Source organism: Pteropus vampyrus, unplaced genomic scaffold (assembly GCF_000151845.1).
Source record: "Pteropus vampyrus isolate Shadow unplaced genomic scaffold, Pvam_2.0 Scaffold123, whole genome shotgun sequence".
NCBI classification, from domain to species: Eukaryota; Metazoa; Chordata; class Mammalia; order Chiroptera; family Pteropodidae; genus Pteropus; species Pteropus vampyrus.
In genome coordinates this window covers 1239782-1264942 of record NW_011888904.1, presented here as the reverse complement: position 1 = coordinate 1264942, position 25161 = coordinate 1239782, and the positions used below count along the sequence as shown (strand labels likewise).

Here is a 25161-nt window from a genome sequence, read left to right as displayed (position 1 = left end):
AAGGAGATCACAGCATTCCTGTTAGTAAAAATAGCAAATGTGTCCTCCAGGGATAACCCAATTCTGCTAACGTCTGGGTGTGACTGGCTTTGCTTTTACAGGTAGGAAACCAAAGACTGGAAAGAAATGCTTGTCTTTTCACATGTTCAAGTATCTGGTTTTGAGGAACACATTTGTGAGGCCTGTACATGGCAATGAGGGCCACATGTGTGTTCCTCTGAGCAGGAATATGTTTTCGTATATCTTCCATTTGCGGCTAACCCAACCCATGATGCTCCACATACATGTTGTCTGCTGTTCTTGAAACCCTCTTTTTAAAAAATCTTGTTTTCTTCTTTTAAAGCATGTCATTATGTTATTTCATGGACAGGTGGTTAACAGACAATAAGGTAAAGAGTAGCTTTTCGACAAAAACAGAAGGACGTAGGCTCCACGTGATTCAGGTATTGGATGCAGCCACTCTCAAATGAGTTTAACACAACAGCCTTGGAATTCTGTAACCACCAACACTTCACCTGGGACCCGTGTGCCACGATGACATCTATTTAAAATGTTCATATGTGGTGTTCATATGTGGATGACGGTCAAGAGAGGGCAAGAGACTTAGATATCATTGTGCTTCTATGGCATAGTTGTAGGTTTAGTGTTTGGTCAGTGTTAACTGACGATTACTAAATGCCTGGCTTCTAGGACTTCAGGAAGCGCTTTATGCCCTCATGGACTTGAGCCATCTGGAGAAGCCCACAGAAGAAGGCAGTTGCCTTGGGTGGGCATTGTCCATGATGCATGACATTGGTCTGGTCTCACCTCTTTGCCTTGTTTTCTTTCCACTTTAGCGGGAACCACATTTTCAAGGGCCGTGCAGCTGGCATAGCAGTGAACGAGAATGGCAAAGGCCTCATCACAGGTAGGGTGGGAACACTGGAGCCTCACCTGCCATGCAGCTGGCTCCCCTTACCCAGACCTTCACCTCCATAGACTGGCCCCCTGCTCTGAGTAGTGGCTAGCATTCGGGAATGCTGGCTTCATGCACTGGCCCTGCTAATCAAGAGAAGGACCTGGCAGTCAGGGAGTGTCTACTCTTTGCCAGGCCCAGTGCTCACAGGATCTCACTAAGTGACTCAGATAATACTTCCAGGAACATTTATGTCACACAAAGTATCTGAATTTCTCCTTTTGGCTTTTGTACATGCTTCTGCCTGCTCTGGGAATTCATTCCCATTTCCCCTCTGCCTGGCCACCTCCTGCTCATCATTTGGGCCTAAGTGTCACTTCCTCAGTGAAGCCTGCCCTGACCTCCAATAGATAGATAGATAGATAGATAGATAGATAGATAGATAGATAGATAGATAGATAGAGAAATAGATAGAAGATAGATAGACAGACAGACACAACTCACTGTACCCATAGGCCTGTTCTGCAAGACGTTTTTCTTAATTTTTTAGTTATCTGTTTAATGTCAATCTCTTTTGCTATAAGGCAGTAAATTCTGTAAGGCAAGGATCAGGTCTGTGTGGTACATTATTGTAACCTTAGCACGGAGCATAGCCATACTTGGGACATAAAAGGGATTCAGTAAATATTGGCCCAGTGAATCCCACTAGCTGAATCTAGCCTTCATTCATTCATCAGACATTTATTGAGCACACACTATATGCAGGAGCCGGATACAGCAGTGAACAAAAGAGACACCATCCTTGCTCTCAGGAGCTGACTTTTTAGGAAGGGAAAATGAAAATAAAACCATACGTATAGAAGCAAGAAAAGTCATATCTGAGGAGGATAAATGCTTTACAGATAATTAAAATAAGATGAGAGAGGGACTATGTAGGTATTTAAGATTGTGTGGTCAAGGCAGGCCTTTCTGAGAAGGTGACGTGTAAGCCAGAACCTGAATGATGAGAAGGAGCCTGAGGAAAGAACCGGAATTCCATGCAGAGGCACCTGTAGAAATAGACTTGGTGTGCCTGAGGAGCAGGGAGAGCACTAGTGTGAGCTGAGTGAGGGGTTCAAGATGGAGTCACAGAGGCATGAAGGGGCTAGTCACACAGGGTCTCATGAGCCATTGCACTCCAGACTTAGGGGGCTGGGAGTCTACGCTGCCACAGAGCTGGCGACAGATGGTCCCAGGACCACCCTTCTGACTTGTGACTCTTCAGCCCACTCCTGGAGAGGTGGAAGGGAGAGTTGAAGAAGGCTGTGGCCAGTGCAGAGCTGACACTGAGAAGGACAGGCTGGTGCCTCCCCAGGCTTGTGGGGGAATGGCTGGATTCTGCCTCAGCATCCTAGAAACAGCCACTCAGGAAAGATATCTCCCGCCTGGCCTGGCCTGGCCTAGCTCAGGGACTCTAACACCATCTTAGTCATTAGTCCCCATGGCCACTGGGTACAATGGGTACTAGGGATGTAGGAGAGCCCAAGACAGACACAAAACTTGCCCTTGGGAAAAGCAGACAGCAAACAAGACTCTGAAACATCAAACACCAAATGAGGTTCAGGGTGCTGACTACTCGCTCATAGGGTAAGGTCTAGGCATCCTGGTCCAGCCTGTCCTTCCTCTCAGCTGCCCAGATCCTTGTTGCCAGCACTGGAGCAGGCCCTTGGCTCTTGACCCTCTTTTCTGCCTCTCTCCATAGAAAATGTCATCCGTGAGAATCAGTGGGGAGGTGTGGACATCCGCCGCGGGGGGGTCCCTGTCCTCAGGAGCAACCTCATCTGCTTTGGCTATTCAGATGGTGTGGTCGTGGGAGATGAAGGCAAAGGACTGATAGAAGGAAACACTATCTACGGTGAGGAGCATGTTCCAGGGGAGCGGTTGGGGTTCAGCCCAGTCTGAGAGGCAGGAAGCCCAGGTTCTATCTCTAGCTTGTGGGTCCTGATTAAGTTGTTACCTTTCCCTGGGCCTCAAAGACCTCATCTGAAGAATAGCATCGATCTCAGGTCATAGCCACACAGCCCCTCACAGAATGCAAGAGCCTCCATAAATCAGACTAACCCCGTGGATTCAGCAAAAGAGAGCACTTTATCCCCATTTAAAACAGCAAAAAGCAGGAGTTGGATCTTGTGTAAGGACAGGGCCACTTGAGCTCTGACATAACAAGCATCTAACTTCTCTTATTCTTTCTTTTAATCCAGAGAACTAAAAATATGAGAGAAATAGGATAATCATAGAAAGAAAACTGTTCTCACTCTGTGATTTCGGGCAAAGCCTTAATCTTTCTGGACTGTATATCATGATGATGACGATGACAATGACGGATGATGATGATGATGATGACGATGATGATAGCAGCTAACATGTATTCAGGCCCAACTCTACTAGGCCCATTATATGTGTTATCTCATTTAATCCTCATGACTGCCTTCTGAGATAGCTACAGTTATTAACCCCATTTTAAAGATGAGGAGACTAAGACACAGAGAGGTTCCATAACCTGCTCAATGTCACACAACTAAGAAGTGGTAGGGCTGGGATTCAAAGCGAGGCTACCTTCCTCTCTATGGAGAGGGGTTGGGTTAGATGAACTCTGAGGGCCCTTGGCACTATCACCATGTGCTTGTGTATTACAGTTCTCAGAGCACTTTTACACCCTGTGGAATGATCCTAGTTGAGATATTGTCCTGATTGTTATTTCCCTCTTGTATGAAGGAGAAGCCTGCAGCCAGAGCCATAAAGTGACTTGTCCAAGACTATTAACAAATCAGGCACTCTCCCAGGCCAGTGCCTTTTTGCTTCCCCTTTTGGGGAGACACTGGGGGCTGCCCTACCCTTTGCTCAGTGTCAGTGACCAGCTCCTTTCACTGTCCCAGCTAATAAGGGCTGTGGTGTGTGGATGATGTCATCCAGCCTGCCCCACGTCACCAGCAACCACGTCAGCTACAATGGCCTGTATGGAGTGGCAGTGTTTAGCCAGAAGGATGGTTCCGGTGAGTTCCCTGGAGGCCATGGGGCCCAGGAGAACTTCAGTGAGGATGGGGATGCCATCCTCTGGGAGACAGAGCTGGAGAAGGACGAGGACCCGCTGCGCAGGCCTGTCACCATAGCTCTTGTCGAGTCTAACAGTATTAATCACAATGGAGGTGAGTGTCCCCCTCCTCCCCAGCCCCAGCTCCAGAGCCTTTCTGCTCTCACTGCCATAAGGGCCCTTCACGGTCTAGCCCTTTCAGCCCTTCCAGCCTCATTGGCCACTTCTTTCAGCCATTTACCTGATATCCCAGTCTCCTGAACTTGAATCCATTCTTTCCTGTCTCCCAACCCCTGACTTTGCTCTTGTTATTTCCCTTGCCTGAAATTCCCTTTCTCCCAACCACACATCCCAAACAACCTGAACTGCTAAGCCCACTGAGAATGCACCCTCCATCCTTTCCTCCTTTGAACTGTGCCCTCCCCCCATCCCCAGTGGCATTTGTTAGGGGACCTGAAACTATTTGTTTCTGTGGCTGTTTCATCAACTCCAATAGGCTGTGAACTTGAGGCAAAGAACTGAATCCCACACCTGCCAGTGCCCCCTGCCCCTGCAGTACCAAATCTACCCCTGGCATATACATTTCTAATATATTCTGAGACACATTTTTTACATTGTAATATCTGATGAGATGCATCTTGCAGTTGATGGTATATCATGGTTTAATTGGCAATGATTTTTCTTAGATATACAGAAAACAAGTGTGTTTTAAATCCTTGTTATACTTGACAAAAAATGATAGTAGGTATTCAAATTTTTATTGAATTGGAAAAAAAAAAAAAAGCTTATTGTGGAGTTCATCTAACTCAGGGCTCTCAAACCTGGCTGATTATCAGAATCACTGTGGGTGCTGATGGAGGAAGGCTTGTTAGAAAGAGGTGTTACTGGGCACTGGTAAGCTCATTCCTCTGGGAGCGGCAGAGCCAGTGGCCCCAGCAAATTCACCTAGAAAATGAGTTCTGTCCCCTCCCAGTTCAGGGTTTCCTCCATATGGCCATGCCGTTCAGTAGGATAGGCAGAGCTGCATAAATTAAAATAAGCAGGTGCCACCAAGAGGTTCGAACTCATAGGCTCATTGCTCAGATTGTTCCCGCGTGACCCCTGTCATTGTTCTCCCTACACCCAGCACTACCCCAGTGCCTCTTGCTCTGGTGGCAGGTGGATGTCACCACTGGTGAGTCCTCCTCTTAACCCTGGGTCCGCCTGCCATACTTTCTCTTCCTGACCGAGTCATGCAGCTCTGAGCCCGCTGATTTTGTGCTTTTTTCTATAAATACAGTGTCTCTAAGCATGCATAACCCCAAACACTATCTTCTTTCCAAAATTTCTAAAACATTTGGACACAGTTACTTAATAAATTTTTCTACTCAAAAGTGATAGAATTTCCCTTATGAAGAAAATTAACATAAACAGTAGGGAGGCAGATTCAAGCTCAGTGTGGGCAGGAAAACAAAACAGCTTTCCTGCAGATAAGTCAGTCTGTCTCGAGGTGGAATAGGCAGCCTTGGGTGGGTAATGAGCATCCCCTCACAGGAGGTGCAAATAGCGGTAGGACGGTGATGTAGGAGGCATTCACACGCAGGATGAGAGCCTGGGCCAGATGACCAGCTGAGCTTAAACAATCTTCTTGCATCACGTTTCCCTGGCTATATTGAGGACTTAGTTCAGAGCAACAGAATTTTCTCGATGTTCCCAGGTTCCCTCCTGCTCTGTGTGTCATCCAGTTTGGAAGCTGCAACTCCCAAGGGCTGGTTCTGAGTGTTGCTACCTCTTCTTCCCCGCCTGTCTCCTGGGGGGCACAGTTCCAGGAAGGATTTTCCTGACTGGTATTGTCAGGGCTGACCCTGGGACCACCCTGTGCTTTCTCTGCCTCCCACCCCCTCCGCCTGCAGCCTCAGGACTCTATGTCCAGAGCAGTGAGGCACTGCATGTCATCACCAACGTGATCCACGCTAATGGGGACAGAGGTATCACTGTGGCCCAGAGCAGCCAGCTCACCCGTGTGACTAACAACAGCATCTCCTGCAACCGCCAGAGTGGGGTCAAGGTCGAGGCCCAGTGCAAGGTGGAGCTCCGGGGCAATGGTATCTATGACAACAGAGGCCATGGCATTATCACCAAGGGCGACAGCACCGTTGTCATTGAAAACGACATCATTGGCAACCGGGGCAGTGGGCTGCAGCTGCTGCCCAGGTCTGACACTAAGGTGTGTATGTGTGTGCGCGCACGCCATGTGGTGCCAACATAGGGCACAGCCCTGGGAGAGCCCTCATGCCCTCTCTGTTAAGACTCATAAAGCACTTACATACCCGCTGCTAGAAGGGTCATCATTCCTCCTGCCAAAACTTAGCCTGGGAGACGAAGGTGGGACTTCACATTGGAGGGGACATATGAACTGGGCCCTGAAGCATGAATTAGAGTTACCAGTAGGAAACCGGGGTGGGGGTGCCACCCGGAGTATCTTTGTGGTCTCCAAGTCAAAGTCAGGGCTATTTCAGCTCTCTTACTCTAACAGAATAATCTCACACAGGACCTGGAATGCAATAGGTGCTTAATGAGAAATCTTGCCTTGGGGCCTTTGCACAAATTATTCCTTGTATACCCGGGACACACTTTTCCCCTTTTTTACCTCAGTCCTAAAGCTTAGTGATCGCTTTTTTCAGGAAGCCCTCCCTGACCTCCCAGACTGTTTGAGATACCCCTTCTCTAGATTTCTGAGGTGTTTATGCCCACCCCTACCTCACAGAGCACTTCTTGTGGAGCTTTGTATCTGTTCCTTTGCCTATTTGTCTCCCCAATGGGACAGTAAGCTCTGAGCTCCTTTTTTATGCAAAGCACTGTGCTGGATGCTAGGGTTTCCATGTTAAGCTGTGTTAAGTCATTCCTTGCCCTGGTGGAATTACGTCTCAAAGCCTTTTTCCAGCTCTGCAGCTTCATGAGTAGTGGCTTAGGCAAGGAGCATAGAATTCCTTGGCTTTGCATCTGTGGGAGCAGAAGAAGGGAGACTGGAATGTGCTGTTGCCATGTGGTTGGGTTGCAGTGGCCCTGGCTTCTGGCACCACATCTCCTCTCTGCCAGGCCTTTGCACATTGTTTCTTCTTCCTGTAACATCCCTCCCCTGCTCTGCACCTGATAAACTCCTACAGTTTACACATCACCTCCTCTAGAAAGCCTTCCCTGGTTCCCCCATTGGTCTTGATACCGCTTACCTGAGCTCCCATGGCTCACTGCTGACCTACATAGCATGCTCTTACCCCTCTATTTTATAACCGGTGATTGACTTACCTGGGAGTCCCTAAAGTGTGACAAGCTCTGGCTGCTTCTCCCAGGTAATAAAGAACCGAATCCATTCATTCCGGGCCTACGGCATCGCAGTGCGGGGCCGCACCAAGGCTCTGGTGCAGGAGAACATCATATTCCAGGGCAAGACCAACAAGACCATCTTCCAGCAGATCTCAAACAACCGAGAATGCATCTTGCAAAACAACAAGTTCTTGGTCTTCAAGAAAACGTAAGTGCCTGGGGTTGCCTAAACCAATCTTCTAAAACAGTGAGATTACTAGAGAAGCAAGGCCCAGTGACCACCTTATGGCCACCTTGCTCCCTAGCTTTCAGCTCTGGTCAGATAAAGGCCTGTGCTTGGCCTTTGTGTCAGGCCTGGGCTGAGGACCTGCACCTCGTTCCCTGGGAAGAAACAAGCTTTAAGAGTCAGAGGGATGTGGTTTCAAATCTCACCTCTGCCAGTCACTGGCTATGCGATCTTGGGCAAATTACTCAACATCTCTAAGCCTTAGTAAAATCCAGTTAATAATGTCTGCTTTGTAGCACCCTTTTAAGATAAAATAAGATCATGTGACTTAGCAGAACATCTGAGATACTACAAAAATGTTATTTGCTGCTGCCACTATCGTCACTTTTTTTAGTACTTCTGCATCAGTGTACCATAATTGCTTAATATTCATCTTCCCTGAACCTCTTAGTCCTTCCCTGTTCCCCTTTTCAATGACATCACCATTCACTCTGTTCTGGCAGCAAAACCTTTGCCTCCTCCTCCTTCCTAACACCAAAGATCAGTCAGTTACCATTACGGGTCCTCTTGATTCTGCTTCTTGTATCTGGCACCTCCTCTCCCCAACTGCCACCACCCTTGTTCAGGTCTCAGCACCCTTCCCCCTGACCTATGACCCGTATTATCAGTACAGCTGATCCAGTTGTTAATGGATGGACTCTGTTCTGATTGGTTGGTGCTTTGCCATACTGGTTATAAAAATAATTATTATTGTTATTGTTGTTGGTATCACTCCTGCACTGTTAATACTGTCCTGTTGCCCAGCCTCCTGCCTGGTCTCCCTGCCCTTAGCACCTTCCACCCACCTATAGGCTGTCCTAAGCATCCTGCCAGATAAACTTTCTAAATCAGCTGTGGTCATATCATGTCCATAGTAAAAAAAACTTTGATGGATCCCATTTCTATAGTTATGATCTCTTTTTTTTATTATGCACATTCTCAGTAAAGCTGTTTTTTGAGGAAACCCCCTCATATATGTATATTTATATATTCATAACTTACAAAGTATAAAATAAAAAATAAATTCTAATATTTTCTTTCCACATCTCAGCATATCATATTGTGAACTCCTGAGGTCTGCTTCCTGCCCTCCACTTGGAGACCCCAGCCCAGGCCTCTCAGCATAGCATAGTCCACTGTGCACTGCCAGGTCCTGATTTTCCTTTCCAGCCCTCTCCTTTTCACCGCTCCTTTTCAGGAGCTTCCTCTGCTGCCAAATTCAAATGCTTGGTATTCTTTGAACATACCTCCAGGCTTTTTACTCATCTTACATAGCAGCCTCTTTATCTACACCTTTACAGCCCTACTCACTGTAATACTATCAGCATGAAAATACATAGAAGACATTGTTGCTGGTTTAAGCAATTTAAGATTTGGTGTGTGTTAAGAGGCAGTTCCTTGTAACTCAAAGGACAGAAAGCCCTGAGCAAAGCTTCATTATCATTTGATTTTTCCCCAACCCTTCATAATCTCCACTAGAGCTCGAGAGACTGGAAACCCACCAACTTCTGTCCCCTATAAATTTGCATCTTCCAGAATGTCATATAAAAGAAATCATACAGCATGTAGTCTTTTGAGTCTGTCTTCTTTCATTTAGCCTAATGTAGCTGAGATTCACCTGTGGTGTCGCATGTTGTTCCTTTTTGTTGCTGAGTGGCGTTCCATTGTATGGTTGTACCGTACACTGTTTGTTTATTCATCAGCTGAAGGGTAGTTAGGTAATTTCTAGTTTTGAATGATTATGAATAAAGCTATAAACATTTATGGTCATAATGAAAAAAAAAGAAAGCCACTGATCTTATCTAGATCCTTATAAAGACAGGGAAATTGAGGCTTCTGGAGGGAACTTGTCCAAGGTTACATGCAAAACTGAAGGCATAGCTGAGATTAGAATGCAAGACTTTCACCCCTTAGCTTCACACATCCCACCTCCTGGGGCTATCACTAATTTGGGAGAAAGAACCTACACGCAGATTTAAACTCCTGGATCCAATGAGCTTCAGCCAAAGGTAAGATTGTGCAGGGCATTCAGTAAATGCTGTAGACTCTCAGAGTCCATTGACTATTATTTTGCACCTCCAGGTCTGATACATGGCGCCTGGTGAACCCACCAGCACGCCCTCACCTTGAAAACTCTCTCCGAGGCCCCTCTGCAGCCCATAGTGGGCAGAAAGTGACAGCCATGGCAACTAGGATTACGGCCCACGTAGAAGGTGGGTACCACAGCAACCGTAGCATCTTCTGCACCATCCTGTAAGGATGGAGAGTCACAGAGTGGGGCAAATGGAGCGCTGTCCAAAGACTCGGAGCAGCAACCACATACCCTGCTCTTAAGCTCAGGCCCAGACAGTGCTCAGCAGAGCTAAGAGGCGAGGCCTTCAGGATGGAAGAAGCAGTGCCTAAGAAGATTCCAGGTCCTCCTCCTCACCACGGCCCTGACCAAACAGGCTCCTAGAGCTCCTGGGGACTAAGAACAAGGTACTTCTAAAACCCTCCAGCTCTACAATCTTCAGTAGGAAGGAACTTGGAAGTGTTTTTCAAAGAGAAAAAGGAACAGAAATTGGTGGGTTTCCAGTCACTCAAGCTCTTGCAGAGATAATGAAGAGCTGGGGAAAAATTGATACTGAAGCTTTGGGCAGGGTTTTCTCTTTGAGTTACAGGGAGCTGTGTTTTGCACACACCAAATCCAAACTCTTCTCAGGGAAGAGATTTACTCCTGAGAGAGGGAAATGATTCTAATGAGGTGGAAGTCAAGACAGCTGCCCCAGAATTTTCTTTCCTAGACCTCTCTCTCAGTCTCTCCAGAGACACCTGCCTGCAGAGGCTAGAGCTGAGTTTGGTTTCATTAAGGACATAGCTCTCTTGGACATGAACCTCTGAAGGAAGAAGGGGCTTGGGATAGGGAGCCCCTCTTAAAAAGCTGCCTTAGGGATGACAAGGGACATGCCAAAAACTGGAGGGACACGTGGAGGTTTCCTTCAAGTGGCTCAGGTGCCAGGAATGGTGTGGGGATGCACACGACTCCCCTCTACCCTCAAGGAGCTCCCACACTCAGGAGGATGTTAGCTCAGTGCCTACCACACAAGGAGGATTCAGATCCCACGAGCACACACACACCAGCTGCCCCCGCTCCGAGCACCAGACTGGTGGAGATGGAGGTGCCTAAGGCCCCTCGTCTGTATCCATGTTCTCATGGATAACCACCTGCCTTTACGGACCCTCCATGGTTTCCACTGTGCCTTGGCTCATGCTCTCCCCTCTTCCTGGCATGCCCTTCTAAATGCCCATGCCCAGGTTCTACCCATTCTTCAAGGTGTAGCTCAGACACTGCCATCTCCACAGAGCACTCATCTTCCTGCGGATGACAATGCTCTTCCCCCTCTGACCCTCCCCTGCCCTTTCTCTGCCCCCCTTGGGTACTGAGCACTTTCTGCCTTGGAGTTATCCAGGTCCATCCCTGTCCCACTCACCTGCCTAAGACCAGGTCTCACTGTCTGTGTCCCTAGTATGCAGCCCAGGCCCGGGGTAAGGTCAGTAGCCTGAGTGAGGAAAGGAAAGCCAGTTCCCACAGGGCTTTACTGAACTGTACTGTGAGCGTGTCAAGGTTCCAGAGCCACATGGGCTCAGACCCTGCCCTGACTGCTTGAGGAAGAGGGCTGGACGCAGGACCTATTCAGCCTGAACACCCCCTCCGGCTTGGCCTTTCATGCAGGGCCCTTACCAGCCTGTTGAGGTTGCCGTCGTGCACCTCACCAATGGCTTCCCAGGCTGGTTCCACTAGGCCCTCGGTGCTGCTCTCGCAAGTCAGGTGGCTAGAGGGAGCCAGGGACACTCACTGGCTTCTTCTCGAGGGCTTTGGGCACAAGAGCGCTGGCCCCTCCCATCCCCACATTGTCCTTTGCACTTCGCTGTACAAAATGCTGCCTTTATTATTTTGTAAGAAATGACTTTTTGTGAACCAAGTGCTTATGAAAATCTCAGAAACTAAAATAAAGTTCTATATTTTAAAAGAGGTACTTTTGGGAGACTTTCCTTTGTCTGGGTATATGCTGGAGTTCCTGGGCAGCTGGATGCAGGCCCCACACTGCTCACGTTCCCGAGGCACCACTGAAGGACACAGAATCCCAGAACCATCTTGTCCATTCAGCTTGTTCCCACCATGATTCCAGGTTTCAAGGTGTGAGTCTCTATGTGACAGTGAGGGACTGTACTGTGGGCTTTGTGAAGATCAACAGTGACAGTCCCCGGTGTGGATGACCTGATGGTCTGCAAAGGGGTTGCAATCCATAAACACATTTTTCCAAACTTTAGTTACTCAGCATCTTAGCTTTTGCAATATCCACGTCACCAGAGGAGAAAGTTAGTACTTAATATTTTTCTTTAAATCCTTTTGTTGTTAATAGACTATTTTCTAGAAGAGCTTTAGATGTACAGAAAAAGCAGATAGAGTTCCCATACTACCCTCCCCAGCCCCATCCCCGAGTTTCCCTACTACCAGCATCTTACATTAGTGTGTTGCCTTTGTGAATATTAATGAACAAGCACTGACATGTTACTATGAACTAAAAGTCTACAGTTGATTCAGATTTCCTTAGTTGTTACCTAATGTCCTTTTTCCATTCTAGGATCCTATCCAGGACACTTAACTTTGCTGAACTAAAAAGAATTATTTACATCACTACTATAAATGAAAAGCTAGCAAACTATTAAATGAAAATAATTACAGTACCACAAGCAAATAAACTTTTGTTGAAATCAGACATTTGGGAGAAATTTGTTACTACAGTTTAGCCTAACCAGCATAACTTTGTGTATTTTGATATATCCCTGTGTCACTAATATCATCTTATGTTCCATCTTATAGTATATTAAACACTGCCTTGGTGAGGTCATTGCCCTAGTTTTTACAGAGGAAACTGAGGCCCTAGGTGGTGAGCTTGGTTAGAGTTTAGTATCAAATGTTAAGAGCTTTTAGGCAGGAGAGGTCTGTGTAGGGCTGTTACCTAGGGCTTCGGTAGCAAAAAAAAAAAGGAACAGCTGAGACACACAAGGCCCATCTCCAGGTCGTTTGGAGGCAGAAGTAGGAGGAACAGAACACACATCCTAGCTCTTCTATGGTTGGGTTAGAGTCTGGGAAGAGAGACTGCTCTGCAGGAGCCTGTACTGTACTGAGTGGGCAGGGCTTGCTTTCCCACAAATCAGGTCAGACCTGCCTAAGAGAACCTATTTCATCTGATCTGATCATTTTTTTCTTAACTGAGCCAAAATCTATCTCCCTGGCTAAATCCTACCCGTACTAAAGGATCTTATTTTGTCATCACTCCCATGGAATAACCTCCCTGGTCTCTTCAAATCTCAGTTAAGTGCCTCTCCATGCTTTCATACCACTACTACCCTGTGGTTCCCACAGTAGCACTGAATTCTGTCTTGAAAAAGTCTCCTGATTTGCCTCATTCCTCCACCTCCCCCCATGCCCAGTGAAGTCATGCCCTGTTGATTCTCTATGCCCAGCACGCAGCAAGACTCAGGAAGTATTGATGCATGGATAGATGGATAATGGACAAAGGAAGAAAAACCCAACCCCATTCCTAGTGTCTTTACCTTCTGGAGATATCACTTCCTTTCTGTCTGTGATGACTCTCCAGAGATTTGCAGACAGCATCATTATCTCCCTGGTAATTCACTCTGCTCCTGGGTTCCTGATACATGCCAGTTTGCAGACCGTCTCCTCACCATCCTGGCCATTTCTCTAGACCCACTCCAGTTGTCTGAGTGGGCCTGGGAGAGCCCAAAGGCAGAATTTAGGAGTCCTGGCCTGCATCTCAGAAGGTATGGCCCAGCTCTTACTGTATCAATTATGGATATGAAGACGGAATTCCCTAAGGGTCCTGTTTCCTTGGGGTCACTTGCTTTCAGCCTGCAGTAGCTAAGGGCCCTTCATAGGGCGAGTTGCCACAGGTGAAGGCTTAACCCTGGTGCCAGAGCTCACAGGAGGTCTCCACTTCTCCCCACCCAAGCACCTTATATTGTGGCCTCCTTGGCCTTCCTTGCTGGCCAGTCAGGCCAAATGTTGATGCCTGCTGATGAGAGAGTGTATAACCCAACAAAGACCAACACAACTTCATCCAGGCCTCCAAGTTCTGTTGAGGCCACTGCCCTGGTGTCCAGAGGAGGTCCTCAGTATCGGGGGAAGGCGGATGTGGGGTGGCCAGACCAGAAAAAAGCCAGATTTGGATCTTGGTACATGAGCCTATACTGTCCTCAGCTGCAGCCCTGGGCCTACCTTCTTCCCTCTCCTTCCCTCTGACAACAGAGAAAGCCTTCTCTCTAAATGGTTCCTCTTGTTGGGTTCCCATGGGGCCTGCTGGGCTTGTTCCAATCTCTCTCTATGTGAACATGCTCATTCCATTAGTTCTTTCGCCCTTCCTGTCCAGAACTTTGCAGGGTACAGTGATGGTGCAGTTATGGCCATGGGGCTCTGGAGCCTATCCACTGTGACTCGTGTCCTTTTTAAACGAAGTCAAGCCTAGCATGGCCTTCCTGGTGCAGTCTGAGTGACTCACAACTGACACCTCTGCTCAGAACCTATGTCTTGCCTGAGTGTAGCTGAAGATCCCATCTGATTATCAGTATTTCACTTCTTAGTTTTGTCCCATCATTCATGTTGTCCATCTGGGCTCATTGGATAAAAAGCTGATTCCAGGGCTGGAGCAGGAGAAAAGATGGCTGGAATATCTTGTGCCAGAAAGTAAGCAAGCACCCTTAAAATGATAGGGATACAGGAGCTAGCTTGAAGGAACTCAGATTGGCCAAGTGTGGTACAATCTGATCATCAAAATAAATGATAGTACAATATTCATGGAATAAAATAAGAATCTATGAGCCTATACTGATAACTAAATGACCCCCCCAAATCAAAAATTAATAGGAGAGAAAAGAAGGTATCCTCTTATAATACAATAATTGTATAAGAAATGATGGAGTTAGAAAATCACCATGTTGCATCTTGGTAATTGATGCAGCAAAAATGATCAATTGAGGCGAAAACTCATGAGTGAAAGTTTGATGAGGAAAGGATATTTAGAGTCTCAAAGTATCCCTCCACAAATTACTTATTATAAATAGTAACTTCATAGTGAAAAGAACACAACCTTAACCAAGTAATAAAGAAACATCAGCAAGAAGAGGACAAACTTCATGTGCTTCTACTGTGATGCACCTGGGACACAGCATGTCCGTGATATTCCTGACAAAAACATATCCTGAACCTAATCATAATGAAACACCAGACAAACCCAAACTGAGGGACACCCTACAAAATAACTGACCTTACTCTTCAAAAACGTCGAGGTGAAGAAAGTCAAAGGCCAAGGAATTATTTTAGATTAAACAAGAACGAAGAGGTGTGACTAGCAAAATATGAATATGAATTGTGGGCTAGGTGATAGTATTGTATCATTGTTCTATTTCTTGCCTTTGATAAATGTACTATGGTTAGAGAAGAAAAAGTCCTATTCTTCAGACATAAACAGTGAAGTACTTGTAATAAATGGGACAATGCAATAACAGTTGGGCAGATTCTGAGTAAAAGAAATACGGGAGTTCTTTGTACTATTCTTGCAACTATTTCCTAAATATGACATATCAAAAAAAGTTTTTAAGAGGAGACACTTTAAAGAATTTTGTCTAGTTATTTTCAGTTTGGGGTCCTCTCCAACTTTGCCAAATATACCTTCTTTGACCTCATCGCTGTTAACAATGTCCAACAGGTCAAGGCCACAGGCAGAGACTTCCCTCCAGGGGAACAGACTTCATTCTGTTCATCACTACCCATAAATTTAGTCCGTAAACTGCAAATCTTATTAAGGGTACCAGCATGTAGCCCAGTCTCGACCTTTCTTCAAAGAGTACATCAGGAGACATTATAGCAAATAACTTGGAGAGATCAATGTATGTACTGTGAATGTATTAGTAAATAAATGGTTTGTAAGAGCTAGGAAAAACCAAGTCCAATTCCATTACTCTACAAGTGTTTACTGCCTAGTGGCCCTGCCATGGAAAGAAGGTGCAGTTCACATATTATGACTTTCAACAGACACTGACTGCTGATATGTCAGGCACTGCATTAGCTGCTCTCACGAGACTTGTTCTTGTGAACAAGGGCCCTCTTTTGAGCCTTTTGACCCACAAACCCCTTAATGTACAGAAATGTGCTTTTAAGTCAATCTCTGGGAATGTATCATCTACATTTAGTGAGGCAGGTATACTTGTTGTCACACAGGACAAGTAGTTACTTGTCATTCTAGACTCTTCCCTATTAATACCACCCCTCTGTGACTGAAGATAGACTGCTTCCCCACAGACAGAAGTTGTTCAGAGGCCTGCTCACATGCTGTGATCCAATCATTCCTGAAAATTAAGCCTCAGAGTGTCAAACCCATCAGAATCTAAAAAGCATTCATGAAAACACATTCTACTCTATAAACACATTAGGAATTCTTTTCCCAGAAACAGATCAGGATACTTTTTTCTGATGCAGAGTCACATACTTGATTTTCACAACAGCTTAGATAAGGAAAAACAAAAGGTATTTAGATTTCCTGCTCATGCCTCTGCTGGAGGGAGACGAGTATGCTACAAATGCCCACCAGCCAGAACCAGAGACAAATGAGACAAACCAGAGAAGAGCATGGAAATATGACTTAGCACAGCCTCACCCCAGAAGTGGCTCTGATAACAACATCCCGGAACTCAAAGAAATACAAGGACCACCCGTCCCAAATGAGTCATCCCAGACTCGTTTCCACCATGTCTTCCCTAACAGATGGCCCAGCTACTATGTAAACCTCCTTTCCAATTTTCAGAGCTGAATTCTACCTTCCTTCCTTCACTGCTCCTCGCTCCCCAGCAGAGCACTACAGACCTCAGCTGCTCCTAGAAAAGCTTTAAAGATCTGAGTCTGAGTATTAGCCCTGTACTGAAGTCTCTCCATGTCACATTCCCATTCCTCGTAACACCCCTCTGGACACTGACTTCACCATCTCCTCTGTGGCAGATAAAGTTGGTTGGCAGCCAGCATCCATTCATCTCCTTCAGGTGTGCCTTCCTGTAACTAGGTGCTGGAGAGCTAAAACCTATCTCCAAGACTCCCTTGTTCTTATAATTCTAGATGCAAATTAGGCTCCTACTTATATATTCACAAGAGGCAAGATGGAGGCTAGCTTCTTGGCTGTTAGTGTTGATAATCAAGGAGGTGGAAATGTAGGTATTGAAAGCACGGGTGGCTGAACTCAGCATTCCGGTGTTGAGTCACCAGCTTGATGAATTCAAGCAGTTGTGGGGCAGAAGTGGCTTCTTGATGCCCAGCAGTGTGTTCCTGAACTGAGCAGTTCTGGTGGCAACGTCCTGATTCCCACTCCTACAGGCCTTTAACAACTTGATAGCATGTCACCTATGTATTAAACACCTTTCATCTTATGAACAATTTGTTTTCTGTACACGACTCTGATTCAACCCCCTCAGAACTACAGCTTCAGAGCTGACCTCTGCCCTCTTTGTGGCCTGAACCAAGCAGAGCAACTGGGATAATCACTTCCTCTCTGTATGGTAAGAGCTCCACCCTGTTACAGCAGCCTCAAACTCAATTGGCCTGTTTTGGCAACCCCATCACACTGGTGAGCTGAAGCCTCTCTTCTAGCCCTCCTGGGCTGTATCCTCCTCACCATGTACCCCACTGGCCCTTCTGGATGTAAGCATGGCACTTCACATTTCTCTTTATTAACCTTCATCCATTAGATTTGGCCCAGGGTTCAGCCTGTGAGATCTTTTGACTCTGACTTCTCAGGCCCCACCTTCCACATCACCACAAGTGAACCAACATGAGAACCATCTGCCATTTATAATCACAGCAACACCAAAGGAGAGAGGTGAAGTCCAATACGGTGGTCACTTTATGTTTCTGCTTAAGACAAGCACGACTGAATGCCCGCTTCTGGCTTCATATCCATGCCAAAGCAAGCCCTCTTTTCCTCTCCTTTTAAAAATAAAAACGGAAATGAATAGTAGTGGCTATCGCACAGCCAAAATGCTGTCTGGAAAGCACACCTCTAGGTGATTCTCCTCCGCTTTGACTGGCGGTCCAAGGTCTGGGCTGGAGGCAGCGGGATGCACAGAGTGCCCAGTTTGTGCTCCTCCTCCGTGCCGGCTGCCAGAGACACACTTCTTTTAGAGATCTTCAGTCTCATGGCCTTCGCTATCTCAATCATCCTAAGGAACAAACACACAAAACAAATGGAGAGTCTCCTCAATGCCACTGCTTAGGGAAGGTTGTCAGGAGGGAGCAGCACACTCGTGCTCCAAGCCGCGGAGACAGAATCCCCACAGTGGCCACCAGGAGAGAGGCAGGCGAGACCTGCCCCCGCAAGAGCTATCAGACAATTTCATTTTAATATGTTGCCATTAGAAAATATCCTTACAGGTGATTGAAAACCAGGTTTTCTCTCTAGATCCTATTAGTAACTTTATTTCCTATGACCAGGATTGAGCACTTGCTAGCAGATTGCTAAAACAAGCTCCAAGTATTTGTTTTTGATTTTCAATGTCACCACCTGTGAGAACGCTGTTTGTGGGCAGCCCTCGGAATAATCTCTCTGTGGACTGCTAGAAAAGTCCAGACCAGATGTTTTCACAGGCTCTCTTGAACACTATTAGGGTCCTTGGGTGTCAGATGCCCCTGAATCACTGACAAAAGCCAACGAACCCCACAGTTCAGGATCCTGGAAAGTTCTGCCCCCTACTCAGTCTGAATCCCTTCTAGCAAGGCTAGAAAGGGCCTGAAAGGTCATATCTGCCAACTCTCCCACTCCAGTCAGAGAAGCCTCAATGTGACATCTATGCCAAATAGCGGCCCCACCTTGCCAACCCTTACAGTCCCTAACATCTGATGCTGAGAAAGGTCTTTTTGCTAAGCTGAAATTGGTTCTTATAACTTCCACCCCTGGACCATACAGAATCCCCCTCCTTAGAAGAAATTTGGAGAATGGAAGCTGCTTGGTTTCACAGGGACAGAATGCTATGCGAAGGCTCAGATTTAAAGTCCAGCTATTCCCCTTCTTGGTTGTGCGACCTTGGGAAGTCAGTGACTTCTCTGAAATGTAGATTCATTAGTTGTTTTTTAGGGAAATCAGTGAGCTCTTATCACAGATTTAGTACTGTTCCGGGCATAAAGAAGGCACTCTATAATGTCTGGTTGCTCATCCACTCATTCATTCATTGACAATTGTCCTCTGGTTCCAAGTCTAGCCCATATTAAATGCCCCCAGTTCCTTCAAAGGAGTCTCATGCTTTGCAGTGGTACCAGATAAACCTCAAGGCACCATAAGAGAGTTTTCTGTTCTGTTGTGCTCACCTTTTCTCACTGAGCTTCAAGTCCCTCTGTAACACCGTCAGGTCAATCTGGAAGTCGTTTATGTGCAAGGCGAGTATGATCACATATGCGGTGATCTTCGCCTTCATAGAATTGGAAATTATGTTCCGTAAACTACAAAAACAGTGGCAGTAAAGGAGGCAAAATTAAATTCTAAGATGACTTCTCCAAAAGCAAAATAAAAACATCCAAGCCTGACCCCATAGATACTCAATGTCTTCTGCTCTTGGGGTGAAGAAAAGAAATCTGAGCAACATTCCTTGTCCTGCAAGGTACCCAAGCCTTCACAGAGTAGACAGTGTGCCAAACACACTGCTCCCTCCAAGGAGAACAGAAAAGGCCACACCTACAGTTTCCTCAGGCATTGTGAGAGCCTTGCACTGGCAAGGACCCTTGAGTCTGTCCCCACCTGTTCAGCAGAGCTGCCGGAAAGCAGTCGCCCCACACTGTTGCCGACGGTTCTTCCAAGCACACTCTGAGCAAGACACACATTCCAAGCAAACAGCAGGAGGGGAGCCCAGGTGCACTGCTTAGGGTTCTTTCCCCAGCACCATTACAGAAGCCCACCCTTCCCTGCAATACTGCCTTTCCACAGAACACCAGCTCTGTGAGACATTGGGAAGGGTTCCTCAAAAGAAATGTGTGAAGTGAAATTTGTTGCAGGACTTTCCAAAATCTTTAAAGTGAACTTCTCCCAGGAGGATAGAGTATGTGCTATATAGTGTTTCCTAAACTTACTTGACCTCGGGACCCCTCACAGTATCTCTATGGACATGACATTCAAGCCAAGCCCCTACTCCTCGCTCTTATCACCCACCTCCCCCTCCCCAATCTGCTTTCTCCTTTATAGGCAGAAAACAAAGAAATCACCCCCTGACCTGCCATTGTTGTAGGTCAAACAGGTAAAGTGCTTCAGTAGTTTGGTGTTGATGATGTGTGGAACTCCAGGTCCCAGAGCACCTACAATATAAAGTTGAGTTTGATCATTTTCCATCAAAATCCTAGGCAACATGTCATCCATGAGCTGGGAGAAGAGGCCAGCAGTTGGGCCACTGTTATGAACAGAACCATGTGGTAAGAGAAGCAGGGGCCCATGAAATAGCATGGCCACTTTCAAATGAAAATGTGCTTATTTCAAATGAAATTGTATGAGAAACATTTACGATGGGTTGGCAATAAGAAAAAAAAAAATATGAGGCCTGAAGACACAATTCCTAAGATGTTAGAAAGCAAAATAGACTGTGGAGAAAGCTGAGGGAGAGAGAAAAGAGAGGAGATTGGAATGTGAAAATAAGAATTAAGCAAGTACTGAAAAACATGCAGATTCCTGGGTGTCCAATGATAGTCAGAAGACTGTATACACATTTTGCCTAAAACCACAGGCATCTCCACCGGCTTTCCAACTCTGGATAGATGTATGTGGCAGCCATCCATGGCCCGAGCTACAGATGACACCGGGGTTACCAGCAGAAACTGACTCTCTCCTCTCCCAATCAGAAATAAGCTGACATAACACGAACCTGTCAGAAGCCTTCATGAGCAAGGACAACTTTTCTCCCTCTATGACTGATGTTTGTCTAACAGGTTGTCTAAAATTTTCATTTAATTTGGATACTACACTTTGCATAATGCAGAAAAGAAGTGAATGTTAGCTCTGAACAAGCACATAATCCAACCCGTCCTGCAGATGAGGAAAGAACTTGGCAAGTCCTCTCAGCGTGCCAGCAGTACCAATAGGAACCTGACTGTCACACAATTAAAAATAAAGACCCAAACAGACAGACCCATTTTCTTCTCTCATTAGGGCTGGTCTCATTACAGACAAATAATGGACTAGAAATAACCAGAATAAAATGTCTATCATGAACTCACTTTTCCGCTTAATCACTTTCTGTGCTCGAAATCTGATGAGCGTGTCCAGAAACCATATACATCGGGCCTGGTGGTCTCGGCTCTCCTCATTTGATGGCAAAGACTTCAACGCTTCTATGACAAAGGAGCAGTGGCTAAAACAAGGGAGGCAAAGGGAAGAATGTGTCGGGTAAGACCAGATCTGACAGGAGCCATTCACCCCCTCACAGTTAGATCATCAGGCATCCCGCACACCAGATACATATTCGACAGCTGAGGAAGGGCCCCCCACCAATGATCCTCACAACAGGAGGAGCTTGGTTTAATGCAGGAGCGGTAAGGAGCTAGTAAATATTTTTGGCTTTGTGGTCCACACTGTCTCTGTTGCAACTACTCAAATCTGCCATTGTGGTGCAAAAGCAGCTACTGATAATACAAAAATGAATGACCATGGCTGTGTTCCAATAAAACTTTATCCACAGGCAGCACACCAGACTTAGCATACAGGCCACAGTTTGCCCAATCTTGATATAGTGGTTTGGAGCATAGTCTCTCAAGTCAGACTGCCTGGGTTTGAATCTGCTCTCTATCTTTTAGTGGCTTGGACAAGTTTCTGTACAGCTTCTGTACATCTCTGTGCATCCTCTTTACCTATAAATTGAGACCAATGATAGTACCCTCCTTACAGGGTTTTGTGGATTAAAAAAGACAATGAAAGTAAACTGCTTAGAACAGTGCTTGGCACCTATAAGAGCTCCATCAACGTTAGCTATTATTTTTATGTACTGTTCTAACACTATCAGGATCCTGGACTCACAGAGATATAAAGGGTCTTCAAGATCATCTTGTAGTAGCTTCATTTCACAGACAGGAAGCCTAAGGCTCAGGGAGGGGACGACCACACAGTCTATCCTGCAGAGCTCAGGGACTCAGTTCTCTAGACTCCCAGCCCAGAGCTCATGCCTGTACCTACCCCTGAGCCACAACCACATTAAGACAACTAAGAACCAGTAAGGACCAGCAATGAGCTTTATTTTTTTTTTGGAAATGGATCTTTGGAGGAAAAAAATATTTTCCAGAGCTTTAGATTTCACTGACCAGTAAAATTTCCAAAGAAAAATCAGGGAACCAACCTAGGGTTGATAACTTTTTATTTTCTCAAGATGGAATTATTTAAAAAACAAAACAAAAAACTCAAAAGCAAAAAAAAAAAAAAAAACCAGGGTTGATAACTTTTTATTTTCTCAAGATGGAATTATTTAAAAAACAAAACAAAAAACTCAAAAGCAAAAAAAAAAAAAAAACCCCACTATCGTCATAAAAAATACATAAATTTTACTTTAGAAAAGCTCACCCAGCACATTATCACAGATAAATTATCACTTCACCTGGCATCTGCTCTCAAGTCAGCCCTTGGGCCCCACAGTGACAATCGGCGTCAAGTATAACATTCAGGAATATAGGCCATCTCTAGTTCCCAGTCCAACTATAAGGCCTCACCACCCTCTGCCCAGCCACAGGTTACATGTGCTCAGGCCAACTCTCTTCCTTGAATGCCACCCACAGTCTTGGAGCAAAAGGCTGTGAAGCCCAAATATTCAAGAAAACACTGATTCATTCACGTTCAATGATGAATAGACTTTGACACTCACTGACTGACTACTGCTGTGTCCCGACATCACTCCCCAGACACTCCTGCCCAAGTGAGGATACCTGTTCTCTTCAATCATCTTCAGTATTTCTTCTGATGTGACATTCCTGAAAGCTTCAGAAGGACTCTGAAGAGCTTCATACTCCGCAGAAGAAAGAACTAGTTACTTGTCAAGAACTCAGTATGACCAAAATGGAAATATTCAGCTAGCTGGATCATCTGCTCCCAGCGGCCTCATTTTTCGTGGGGGGCCTCATTTTAGTGACGGGAAAGCTACAGCTCAGAGAGGGGAAGATCATACGGCACTTCAGGGTGGAGCTTGGGGCCTCAGTTCTCCAGACTCCCAGCCCAGACCTCATTCCCTGCTTGGGCTTTTCCAGCTTCTCTTTCTTATCACACACCTACTACAGGCATTTTCCATCTGATTAGATCTATGAGTAGGGAAATTCTGTGCTCTAACCATTCCTTTTACAAAATCAGTCTGTCCTAGACTTTGAGCATTGGGTGATTTAAGTCATATTTGGACTATTTATGGAGAATGACCCCCCGCTCCACAGGGCTGAGCTGTGGGTATTTGGTGTTTTACTGAGGGATGGGTTTGAATCTCAGGGGCTTAGAGGCCAGGGCTGAGCTAGTCCCTTAGCTAGTGAGGAAGCTTGGCTGACTTCCCAGCAACAGCACTGGGCAACTGCAGAAGTTTGGATGTAGCTTCTGTGAGCACTGAGGGACCAGATATCCCCAGAAGCCTGGCTATTCCACTCATGTGCACATACCCCAACCTGTGAAATAAGGCAGAAGGATACGGTCTTCAAATTTATACACATCTTCGGGCTTGGCTGCATCAGCATGGCAGGGAGGAAGGAAGAGGGAGTCATCTTGCAAGTCATCATGGATGGCATCACTGACCAGAGCTTTGCAATGAAAGAAGAGTCGATGTGGGTATCAACCTGTTTGGCTTCAGGTTCCCCAACACTCCTTGCAACCTGTGCACTCAAGATCAAAAGCAGTCCAAGAACCCCTAATCTGAATGCTCCCACCACTATGGCCTGACCCCCCATCAGGCTGACAGTTCCAGCGCTACGATGTCCGCTGATGACTCACACCTAACCAGGAACCCCAGGAGGCGGATCCAGTGTGGTCTCCCCTCAAGTAACTCAAAGTATAGTTGGGAGAGACAGGTATGTTAATAAATATTTATAATACATGAGAGAAATTACAAGTGAGGGATATTCAAAGTAGCCTCCAATGGCTTAACTTCCAGAAAATTTCTCCACATATTATATGAGTGAAAAAAATATTATAAAACTAACTATATACAGGAATAACCATGTAAGAATTAAGTATGCATACAGACAAGAATATAGGGGAAAACAGGAAAATTATAATTGTTGGTCTGATAGAATGATGGGGAAATGGGTGAATTACTTTTCTTTTATATATCCTCTAAGAACCGAACAAAAAAAATTAAAAATTTTACTTAGACATTAAAGGATATCTTTGAATAAATGGAGAGACATATTTCTATGTTCCCAGACGGAAAAATATAATATTGTAAAGATGTTGATTCTCTCCATATTAATCCCAGCTGGATTCTGAGGGAATCTGACAAAATAATTTTTAAGAGCACCTGGAATAAAAAGCATGCTACACTAACATGTGTGAAAAATAAGAACGAAAGAGGAAGATGGATTTTCCCTGTCAGACAATAAACTGGATGATGAGGCTACTATAACCAAAAGAGCCTAGTGTTGCCATAGGAATAACCGGTCAGAACGATGGACCAGAACACAACTAAGAATGTGGTAAAATGATAAACATGACTTCTTAAATCATCTTTTAGAAAAGGAAAGGAAGGAATTGAGGACAACTGGCTAATCATTTGGAAAACATAAAATCAGGTCTGTACCATCTACCAAAAAAATTCTTAATTAAGATTTAGATGTAAAAATAAAATTAGAGAAGTATAGAAAGAAAACACAAGAAAATATATTATCATAGGGTATGGAAAGACTTTCTAAAAATTACTAAACTTCCATTTTAATAGAAAAACTGCTTATATAAACTTTCTCTTATGTTCTTATAATACATTTAAACAATAAATACATTTTAAAATAATACACTTATATACTCAAGCTGCTGAGAAATTTAGGAGCAGAAAAAGATCTACTGACCCCAAAGTGAAACACTGTCTTAAGAGGCTCAGTTCATCATCATCACATCAGGCTTTTTGACCAAAACCTCCCTGTGACTCAAAGAGACTTGAAGCCTTCTCCCTCCCTCCTCTGTGCCCTGCAGGCTGTAACCCTGGCACCTAAGAAACAGCTCGCACATATCCGTTCCCACACCTGTCTCCTCTACCTAACTTTGTGCTCTCTTAGGGCAGGTCATGTCAGGTGTTTCTTACTACTTCCAGAGTCTGTTTCTGCAAAGGCCCTCAGAGAGAAGCAGGGAGGAATCCAGCCCTAACTCTCACCACTTCCATTTGTGGGATGGGTAAAAGATCTTAAGAGAAAGCTGTCTCTTTGAGTGGATTCTTACCCCAAGTTTCAGCTGCTTACCAGTCACACCCTTTGTATCAATAATATTCTCTGCAGCTTTAGCTACTGCATGATTCAAAGATTCACTGCCAACTTTGTTCATTCTCCTGGAGTTCAGAGCCCGCTTCTGTTTGGTGGTACCAAAGGCTTCAATGCAAGAATCC

General features: G+C 45.5%; 2 protein-coding genes across 5 annotated transcripts in view; one reads left to right on the top strand and one right to left on the bottom strand.

The window, feature by feature from the left end:
* Window positions 1-11549, top strand: part of FBXO10 (F-box protein 10) — a 46277-nt gene extending 34728 nt beyond the window's left edge. Inside the window, exons 6-11 of one of the 4 annotated variants that reach the window (XM_023534258.1) lie at window positions 837-907; window positions 2733-2789; window positions 3811-4080; window positions 5858-6171; window positions 7295-7476; window positions 9616-11549. In XM_023534258.1, the coding sequence (XP_023390026.1) occupies window positions 837-907; window positions 2733-2789; window positions 3811-4080; window positions 5858-6171; window positions 7295-7476; window positions 9616-9790 (1069 nt within the window). In that variant the 3' untranslated portion in view covers window positions 9791-11549. Of the gene's footprint in view, window positions 1-836; window positions 908-2636; window positions 2790-3810; window positions 4081-5857; window positions 6172-7294; window positions 7477-9615 lie in introns of all 4 variants that reach the window. The other 3 variants (XM_023534257.1, XM_011366214.2, XM_011366215.2) reach the window with 3 other exon arrangements.
* A 5739-nt stretch (window positions 11550-17288) lies between these two features.
* Window positions 17289-25161, bottom strand: part of POLR1E (RNA polymerase I subunit E) — an 18202-nt gene continuing 10329 nt past the window's right edge. The window contains exons 7-12 of the mRNA XM_011366213.2: window positions 23264-23371; window positions 22523-22619; window positions 20831-20964; window positions 19837-19918; window positions 18941-19072; window positions 17289-17799 (exon numbers count right to left, since the gene is read on the bottom strand). Of these exons, the coding sequence (XP_011364515.1) occupies window positions 17640-17799; window positions 18941-19072; window positions 19837-19918; window positions 20831-20964; window positions 22523-22619; window positions 23264-23371 (713 nt within the window). The 3' untranslated portion in view covers window positions 17289-17639. The remainder of the gene's footprint in view (window positions 17800-18940; window positions 19073-19836; window positions 19919-20830; window positions 20965-22522; window positions 22620-23263; window positions 23372-25161) is intronic.